Below are 10,000 nucleotides of genomic sequence, written 5' to 3'. Positions count from 1 at the left end.
GAGCCAGAATCAGACCAAAAGCAGACACAAATAGAGCCAGAATCAGACCAAAAGACACAACAGAGCCAGGAACAAGACCAAAAGCAGACACAAATAGAGCCAGAATCAGGACCAAAAGCAGACACAACAGAGCCAGAATCAGGACCAAAAGTAGACAAATAGAGCCAGGAACAAGACCAAAATTAGACCCAAATAGAGCCATAATCAGGACCAAAGCAGACACAACAGAGCCAGAATCAGGACCAAAAGCAGACACAAATAGAGCCAGAATCAGGAATGTGCTACATACAAATAGAGCCAGAATCAGGACCAAAAGCAGACACAAATAGAGCCAGGAACAAGACCAAAAGCAGACCCAAATAGAGCCAGAATCAGGACCAAAAGCAGACACAAATAGAGCCAGAATCAGGACCAAAAGCAGACACAAATAGAGCCAGGAACAAGACCAAAAGCAGACCCAAATAGAGCCAGAATCAGGACCAAACGCAAACCCAAAATAGAACCAGAACCAAACAAAGACAAGCACACATACACAAACAAAGACAAAGACCCAGCCACAAACCCAGACTCCAAACAGAGCCAATAGAGCCAAACAGAGCAAGACCTAGAGCCAGAGCCAGAGCCACGAGCGACGCCGCCTGTGATCACCAACAGATACTGGACCTTGACTGAGTGAGACTGATGACACCGTTCTTGGCGAGGAGTGAGGAGTGAGGACCGAGGAGTGAGGAGTAAAGAGTGAGGACTGGGGATTAAGGACAGGGATGAAGACTGAGGAGTGGGGATTGAGGGATGAGGAGTGAGGAGTAAAGAGTGAGGTCTGGGGATTAAGGACAGGGATGAAGACTGAGGAGTGGGGAGTGAGGACCGAGGAGTGAGGAGTAAAGTGTGAGGACTGGGGATTAAGGACAGGGATGAAGACTGAGGAGTGGGGAGTGAGGGATGAGGAGTGAGGAGTAAAGAGTGAGGACTGGGGATTAAGGACAGGGATGAAGACTGAGGAGTGGGGATTGAGGGATGAGGAGTGGGGAGTAAAAAGTGAGGTGTGGGGATTAAGGACAGGGATGAAGACTGAGGAGTGGGGATTGAGGGATGAGGAGTGAGGAGTAAAGAGTGAGGTCTGGGGATTAAGGACAGGGATGAAGACTGAGGAGTGGGGAGTGAGGACCGAGGAGTGAGGAGTAAAGTGTGAGGACTGGGGATTAAGGACAGGGATGAAGACTGAGGAGTGGGGAGTGAGGGATGAGGAGTGGGGAGTAAAGAGTGAGGACTGGGGATTAAGGACAGGGATGAAGACTGAGGAGTGGGGAGTGAGGACCGAGGAGTGAGGAGTAAAGTGTGAGGACTGGGGATTAAGGACAGGGATGAAGACTGAGGAGTGGGGAGTGAGGGATGAGGAGTGGGGAGTAAAGAGTGAGGATCAGACATAGGGACAGGGATGAAGACTGAGGAGTGGGGATTGAGGAGATGAGGTAAAAGTAAGTAAAGTGAGGACTGGGGAGTGAGGACAGGGGATGAGGCTCAAGTGAGTGGGGATTGAGGGCTGAGGAGTGAAAGGAAGGACCGAAAGACTCGAGGATTGAGAAGTGGGAGTGAGGGGTGAAGAATGAGACAGGTAGGAGGTAAGAAAAATGAGCAGTGATGGCCAAGGAGTTAAGATTGAGGAAGGAGACTGAGGACTGAGGAGTAAGGACAGGAGTGAAGACGGGAGTGAGCGCCAATGAGTGAAAACTGAGGAGTTAGAACTGAGGAGTGAAGAAATGAGTAACGAGAGCCGAACAGTGAAGACAGAGGAGTGAGGAATAAAGAGTGAGGACTGAGCAGAGAAAAGTGCGGAGTGAGCGCCGATGAGTGAAGACAGAGGAGTGAGAAATGAGTAGCGAGAACCGAAGAGTGAAGACAGAGGAGTGAGGAATGAGTAATGAGTACTGAGGAGTGAAGACTTGAGAACTGAGAACAGAGAACTAAGCACCGAAGGACTGACAACTGACAACTGACAACTGACGACTGAGGACTGAGGACCGAGCAAAGGGGCGTCGGGGATGTAGGAGGATCATCTGCAGCGGGAGCCTGAGTCCTCCTCGAGTAGCTCCTCCAATTTCTTATCTTCATCTATCTCTTTTTTGCCGAAGGTGACCTGTGCTGAGATGGCCGGTCGCCTTTTACGGTATCTCGTTTTTTTTTTTTTTTTTTTTAATCTTATCTTATCTTATCTTACTCCTCTCTCCGTAGTTTTTTTTTCTTCTTTTCTTTCTGCCACCCACTATCTCTTTATATTTCTCTCTCTTTCTCTTTCTCTTTCTCTTTCTCTCTCTCTCTCTCTCTCTCTCTCTCTCTCTCTCTCTCTCTCTCTCTCTCTCTCTCTCTCTCTCTTTATATATATATATAAAGAAGGGGAAAAGTGACAGAGAAAGAGGTACAGAAAGAGAGAAAAAAAAAACAGAAAGAGAACGAAAAAAACACGTAATAAAAAAAAGATCTAGAGAAAAGAAAAACCGAAAGGAAAAAAGAAAAGGAGGATTACGAGGAAAAATAAAACAAAATCAAGAAAATGAGATAAAAGACCGAAAAACAAGACAGACGAAGCCAGAAGGACAAGAAAAGCAGCCACACCACGGAATGCCGACCGAGAAAGAGGAAGAAAAGAAAAAAAGAAACTGCGAACGAAAAAAAACAAAACAAAGAAAACACGAAAAAGAACAAAACCGACGGAGAAAAAGAAAGAGGCAGAGAAAGAGGAAAGAAAAAACAACAACGAGAACGAAAAACAAGGACAAAAAGACCGAAAAAGAACAAAAACAACAACAAAAAACATTAAAAAAAGAAAGAAAGAAAGAAACGCCAAAAGGACAAGAAACCCAAGCAGGAGAAGAAGCCACGCGACGCGAGAGAGCCATCAGCCCGACGGAATGCCGACGGCCCGAGGATGGGCGTGCGGGCGTGCGATGGCTGCCTCCCATTCCCATGATAAAGAGGTCATGGGAGGCAACAGGTCTTCGTCAACGCTCCTCTCTACTCTCTCTCCTTTTTCTTCTTGTGTTCGTCTATTTTTTTTTCTCTCCTCCATATCCCCAAATATTCGTTTTTTTTCTACTCTCTCTTTTTCTTCTTGTGTTCGTGTTTTTGTTTTTTGTTTTGTTTTTCTCTTCCTCCACATCCCCAAATATTCGTGTTTTTTTTTCTTCTACTCTCTCTCTCTTTTTCTTCTTGTGTTCGTGTATTTGTCTTTTTTTTTCTCCTCTACATCCCCATATATTCGTTCTTTTCTTCTTCCACTTCTGTTAGAATTATCCTTTTTTTCTCCTCCACACCAATATATTCGTGTTTTTTTCTTCTTCTTCTGTTAGAATTATCCATTTTGTTTTTTCTCCTATTCTCCGATAAACATAATCTTCTTCCCTTATATTCGTTCTTTTTTTCTTCTTCTTCTGTTAGAATTATCCTTTTTTTTCTTTTTCTCCTCCACATCCCTATATTCGCTCCTTTCTTCTTCTATTAGAATTATCCTTTTTTATTCTCCTATTCTCCGATAAACATTATCTTCTTCACCCATATTCGCTCCTTTCTTCTTCTTCTTCTGTTAGAATTATCCATCTTTTCCTCCTATTCTTCGATAGACGTAATCTTCTTCACCCATATTCGCTCCTTTCTTCTTCTTCTATTAGAATTATCCATTTTTATTCTCCTATTCTCCGATAAACATTATCTTCTTCCCCCATATTCGCTCCTTTCTTCTTCTTCTTCTGTTAGAATTATCCATCTTTTCCTCCTATTCTTCGATAGACGTAATCTTCTTCACCCATATTCGTCCTTTTTCTTCTTCTTCTATTAGAATTATCCATTTTTTATTCTCCTATTCTCCGATAAACATTATCTTCTTCCTCCATATTCGCTCCTTTCTTCTTCTTCTATTAGAATTATCCATTTTTTATTCTCCTATTCTCCGATAAACATTATCTTCTTCCCCCATAGTCGCTCCTTTCTTCTTTTTCTATTAGAATTATAATTTTTTTTTCCTCCCATTCTTGGATTGACGTAATCATCTTCTTCCTTATTATCATCGGAAGTACTTCTATCTCGTCTCTTTCATCTCCACCAACGCTTTCTCCACCATCACGTCCTTTTCCTCCCCCTCCTGCACCCATACGGACATCACCACCACTACCACTAACCTCTATCCCCTTTTCACCAGCGCTTTTTCTCCGTCACCACTAACTTCTCCACCATCTCTACCACCATCATCAACTGTCTTCCCTCTCCTCTATTTTCTGTTTCCTCTTCCTCTCGCATTCTCCTCCTCTCGTCTCTCTTTCCCTTCTCCCTCTCTCTGCCCCTCTCGTCCTTCCTCTCCTTCTTTCCCTTCTTCTCTCTCTACGTCCCTTCACTTCCTCTTCTCCAATCCTCCTTCCACTCCTCTCTTCTCTTTCTTCTTCTTCTCATTCTCCTCCTCTCCTTTTTCTCTTCTACTACTCTCCTTTCCTTTCCTTCTTCCATTCCTTTCTTTCCCTCATTCCTCTGCTCTCCTCTCCTCTCTTTTTCACTTCTTTCTCCCTCTCTCCCTTTTCCTCCTCCTCCCATCCTTCACACCTTCTTCGTCCCTCTACAGCCTACTCCCCCTCACTCTCCTATCTCCTCCCGCCATAATTTCCTCATTCCTTCTCGCCTTCCCCATCCCCCCATCCATACCCACTTCCTCATCCCTCTCCACCCCTTCCCCCCAATCCCTCATCCCTCTCCACCCCAACCGCCAATCCCCCTCACTATCCCAATCTCTACCATCCACAGTCCCTCATCATCCTCTCCTCGTATACCCCATCCTTCCATAGCTGCCCTCTCCAACCCTTATCCTCCACTCCCTATCCCCCCATCCCCACCAATCCTACCCCCATCCCCGATCCCACTCCCTATCCCCCATCCCTACCCTCTCCACCCCCTACCCCTACTTATCCCTTCTCCATCCCTCACTCCCACTTCTCCACCCCCTACCCCCTTATCCCTCCATCCCTCATCCTCACCTACCCCTTATCCCTCCACCTCCACACGACACTCCACCGACACTCCCACCTCCACCCTCTACCCTCCTCCCTAAGGATTCGAGCAGCGTCACAATCACGAGATGAGAGATCAAGCATCCTCATTATCAAGTATAATACGACACCGACGCCATCAGTGAACCCGCGGCGAGGCGACGGAAAAAGGGGGAGGAGGGGGGGGGGAAGTGAGTGACAGGAGGGAGGGAGGGAAGGAAGGGGAGGGAGGAGGGAGGGAAGGAGGGGGGTGAGAGGAGGGAGGGGTGAGAGGAGGGAGGGGTGAGAGGAGGGAGGGAGGGATTGAAGGAGGGAAGGGAGGGATTGAAGGAAGAGGAAGGAGGGGAAGTGGGGGGAGGAGAGAGGAGGAGGGGAGGACAGGAAGGGAAGGAGGATAGGAGACAGATGAAGAGAAGTGAGAGGAGTGACAGGAGGGAAGGAAGTATGATGCGGAGGAAAGGAGGGTGAGAGAAGGAGGAGAGAAGATTGAAGGAGCAGGAAGGGGGTGAGAGGGAGGGAGGGATTGAAGGAAGGGGGTAAGGAAGAGGAGGGGAAGGGAGGTGAGAGGAGGAGGAGGAGTGACGAAAGGAAGGGAGGAAAGGAAGGGAAGGAGGGAGGAAAAGATGAAGAGAAGTAGGAAGGGAAGGAGGAGAGGAAAAGATGAAGAGAAGTAGGAGTGACAGGAGGGAAGGAAGTATGATGGGGAGGAAAGGAGGGAAATATGGAAGGAAAGAAGGAGGGAAATGTAGGAGGAAAGCAGGAGGGAGTCTTTGTCGCTTTTATATTACGCTTTAGTATTTCCACTTTTGTCCTACTGTCATGTTATGTGGGGAGGACATTCTCAGAATATGCTGCAACCTCTATTAATAACACAAAAGAAATTGATACGAATCTTATCGAACCTCAGGAGGAATGATCACACGAACCCATCTTTCAATCATTAAGAAAATACACCGATACCCCCAAAAACAAACCCATAAAAAAAACAATCTAAAAAAAAAAAAAAATCAAAATTTAAAAAAGAAGCAAAAAAAAAAAATAAATAAAAAAAAAATCAAACATTCAAAAAAATTCAAAAATTCAAACCTCGCCAACCGTCATAACGGTCTTCCCTCCTCCCCCTCTCAACCGTCTCGCTCTCCATCTTCATAACGAACATGATGACGGCATAAGGTCACGTATTTGCTTGCTGGGATCCGTGACCTTGTGCATTATGCTTGCAAGGGCGTGTTCATTATCCTCCCTTGGCACTGCAATGGCACTGGGTGACATCGAGCCAGTGATAGCGAAAGGAATACGGATATAAAGTAAAAAAATGAATAAAATATTGGAAAAAAATTATGACTTAAGAGATATCTCACGCAATACCGTTTCTTTTTCGTTTTTTATGAATTGATATTATTCTGTCATTGTGATTGATGTTATTTTATCGTTATTATCATTACGATCAACATTTTAATTGCTCTTATTTTTCAGAAATTATTCTATCATTGTGAACATTGATGCCATTTTATCGTTATTATTATCATTACGATTGCTATTTCAGAAACTATTCTTTCCTTGTGAACATTGATGTCATTTTATCGTTATTACTGTGATTATTACCATGATTGATATTATCATCATCTGCATTGTCATTATCTCCCACGTTCTCCATCATCTCCGTTTTTATCCCAATTATCCAGATTCTAGGATCAGCCACGAGGATGAAGAGACACGCGACTGTATTAAGAGAAAGATGAAGGAGAAGAAAAAGGAGATGAAGAATAAGAAGAGGAGGAAGAAGAAGAAGAGGAGGAAGAAAAAGAAGAAAATAGAGGAGGAAGAAGAAGAAGGAAAATAAGAGGAGGAAGAAAATAGAGAAGAAAAAGAAAATGAATAAGAAAAGAAGAAGAAAAAGAAGTGGGTGAACCATAATGAGTCAAATAGAGAAGAAGAGGAAGAAAGAATTTGAACGCTTGGGATAGAAGGAGGATAAAAGGAAAATTAGGGAATGATGAAAACGAATAAGGAAATCCGTAATGAAGATAACAGAAAGGAAGAAGACGACGAAGAAAGAGAACGAAAAAGACGACGAAGAAGGAAGAACCAAAGAACAAGACGAAAGAAGGAGAAGCAGAAATGAAGGTAAAAACAGTAAAAAGAAGAAAGGAAAACGAAATGAAGAAGTAAAATTAGAAAAAAGAAAAGAGGAAAATCAGAAAAAATCCTGAAAAAAAAGATAAGATAAAAAAAAAAAAAAAAAAAACGTTTTACCCGGACGTTTTCACGAACCGAAAAACGTTTAGGTTAGCCCTGCACGAGCACCGTACATCATGTTAAGATCAGCTTTGATCACAGTAATTATCAGACTCTTGAAATTACCTGGGCTCTGTGTGCGGGGGGGTATGCGTGAAGGAAGGGGGGGGCACTGGGGTGCGAGGGAGGAGGGGGAGGTAGTAGGGGGGATGGGAGAGGGGGGAAACTAGGGGAGTGGGGTGACTTGGGGTGAAAAAGTGGGGGACACGGGGTTGGGGGGGATAGGTCGAAGAGGGGGGACACTGGGGTAGGAGGTGGGGGAAAAGTTGGGGGGACACTGGGGTAGGAGGGGTGAGTTGGGGGGCTGGGGTAGGGGGTGGGGAGAGATTGGGGACACTGGGGTAGGGGGTGGGGAAAAGTTGGGGGACACTGGGGTAGGAGGGAGTGAGTTCGGGGGCACACAGGGTAGGGGGGGTGGGGAGAGATTGGGGGACACTGGGGTAGGGGGGTGGGGAAAAGTTGGGGGACACTGGGGTAGGAGGGGGTGAGTTCGGGGCACAGGGTAGGGGTGGGAGGAGATTGGGGGACACTGGGGTAGGGAGGGGGGAGATTGGAGGGACACTGGGGTAGGGGGGGGGGGAAAAGTTGGGGGACACTGGGGTAGGGGGGGGTGAGTTGGGGGGGACACATGGGAGTAGGAGGAGGTGAGTTGGGTGGGTGGGGGGTGAGGAGGGGACACTGGGGTAGAAGTGGTGATTTGGGGGGACACATGGGTGAGGGGATCACTGGGGTAAGCAGTCTGAAGGATAGGAATAAGGGTGGCATAAGGTAACGGTGGGGAAGGGGGATGGCGATAGAGTGAAAAAGGGATAGGGAGTAGAAGAGGGTAAGGGTGGGGGAAGGAGTGAGGGAGGGGGTAGGAGGAGGACGGGAGAGGGGGTTCCAGCCTAAAGGTTATAGAAGGGGGAAAGGAGGAATCCAGTTTAGTGGGGGGGGGTGAATCTAACCTGAGGGGAGCTACCCTGAGGGAGATAAGAACGGTGGGGGAGGGAGAGACAGCCTGAGGGGAGACATGAGCAAGAGGGGGGGGTGCATCCAGCCAAGAGTGGGGGATGAAGAAGGGGAGCAACCCTGAGGAAGACAAGAATGGGGGGGGGGGAAGGGGGAGACATGAATAGTGTGAATAGTGGGGAGGGGGATCCATCCTAAGGAAGACAGGAGTAGGGGGAGGAAAAGGGAGGCTACCCTGAGGGAGACAAGAGTAGGGGAAGGGGGGGGGGAGGGAGGGGGGCAGCCTAAGGAGGGACATCAGGGAGGAGGAATACACCCTGGGGAGGATAGGAGTAGGGGGGGGGGGGAAACCAGCCTAAGGGAGATATCAGGAGGGAGAAACACACCCTGAGGGAGATAGGAGTAGGGGAGCCAGCCTAAGGGAGTAGGGGAGGGAGGGCCAGCCTAAAAGGGGGCATCAGGGGGGGGAGGAATACACCCTGAGGGAGTAGGGGGAGGGGGAGCCAGCCTAAGGGGAGACGTGGGAGGGAGGGGACCAGCCTAAGGGAGACATCAGGGAGGAGGAATACACCCTGAGGGAGATAGGAGCTGGGGGGGAGGGGGGGGATGAACCAGCCTGAGGACGAATCTATAATGTAATCACCGAGATAAAGCCAGTATGTAATGAGGGCGGGTGGAGGGGCGTTCATCCGGGGCCCTTCAAGACCTCCCGAGACGACACGAGCACGCACGCACGAACGCAAGCAAGCACGTAGACAAGCACGCACAAGCGCAAACGGAATTAAACACGAACGTAAGCAAGCAAGCGCAAACGCAACCAAGCACGGACACAAGCACGCACAAATGCAAACAGGCACACACGAACGTAAACAAGCACGGACACAAGCAAGCACATAAGCACCCCCAAACAAGCACGAACGCAAGCACGTAATCATGCACAAACGCAAGCAAGCATGAAGACAAGCAGTCAGATAAGCACGAACACAAAAACACAAGCAAGCACGTACAAATAAGCACGCACAAACACAAGCAAGGACAAAAAAAACGCACAAACGCAAGCACGAACACAAGCGAGCACATGAGTACGCACACACTGAAAGCACGAACACAAGCAAGGACACAAAAACGCACAAACGCAAGCACAAACGCAAGCAAGCACACTCCCACGCAAGCAAGCACGCACGCGCAGTTGCAAGCTCGCTCAAGCTCTCCTCCTTTGGCTAGAACCATTCCCCCCTCCCCCTCTTCCCCCACCCCCCTACACTAGTACCCCCTCCTCCCCTCCCTCCCCTCTTTCTCTCTATACCTTCCACCCCTACCCCACCCCCATGTAGGCAGGATTGCTCGTCCCTCCTTGCATCTATCTAGTCCACATGCCTCACCCCACCCCCACACCACACCCCCTCCCCTCACTTCAACACCCCTACCCTCAAACCCCGACACCCCTACCCCTCCCCCTCCCCACTGGACCAAACCCCAGGAGACACAGCGCGCATAGACACATACGCACACACGTATATAGACACACATACATACATTCATATACATACATACATACATACACATATACACACACACACGCCGGCCCGCCCGCAGCGTCAAACATCCGTCCCATGGGAAATACGCCCTTATCCCGATGCTCATAAGGTAGCTTTTCGCATCATGTCTTCCTCCTGCGAACCTGAATTGGTGATGTGGTTTAGTGAGGGAGGGAGAAGGAGAAG

The 10,000-nt window shown here is 47.8% G+C and overlaps 2 protein-coding genes across 2 annotated transcripts in view; one reads left to right on the top strand and one right to left on the bottom strand.

Annotated features, from left to right (window-relative positions):
* LOC138860604 (circumsporozoite protein-like) overlaps window positions 1-586 on the top strand; it is a 30,079-nt gene extending 29,493 nt beyond the window's left edge. The window contains exons 3-4 of the mRNA XM_070118464.1: window positions 1-278; window positions 398-586. The exon at window positions 1-278 is cut by the window's left edge and continues 177 nt beyond it. Coding sequence (XP_069974565.1) covers window positions 1-278; window positions 398-586 — 467 coding nt within the window. The remainder of the gene's footprint in view (window positions 279-397) is intronic.
* Window positions 587-604: 18 nt separating this feature from the next.
* LOC138860603 (DNA-directed RNA polymerase II subunit RPB1-like) lies at window positions 605-2,112 on the bottom strand. Its single transcript, XM_070118463.1, has 2 exons — window positions 1,992-2,112; window positions 605-1,371 (listed from the first exon to the last, which is right to left on the bottom strand). Exons 1-2 carry the CDS (start codon window positions 2,110-2,112, stop codon window positions 605-607), a joined length of 888 nt encoding a protein of 295 aa, XP_069974564.1.
* Between the last annotated feature and the right edge of the window lie 7,888 nt (window positions 2,113-10,000).

This window comes from Penaeus vannamei, chromosome 42 (genome assembly GCF_042767895.1).
Source record: "Penaeus vannamei isolate JL-2024 chromosome 42, ASM4276789v1, whole genome shotgun sequence".
Classification (NCBI taxonomy): domain Eukaryota; kingdom Metazoa; phylum Arthropoda; class Malacostraca; order Decapoda; family Penaeidae; genus Penaeus; species Penaeus vannamei.
Note: the sequence above shows the minus strand (reverse complement) of the source record. Positions and strands in the feature narration are given on the sequence as shown.

Coding starts and splice junctions, on each gene's coding strand:
- LOC138860603 (XM_070118463.1), bottom strand. CDS start 2,112: ATGAAGATAAGAAATTGGAGGAGCTACTCGAGGAGGACTCAGGCTCCC. Junction 1,372..1,991: donor TCAGTCGTCAGTTGTCAGTT/GTCAGTTGTCAG, acceptor CCCACTCCTCAG/TCTTCATCCCTGTCCTTAAT.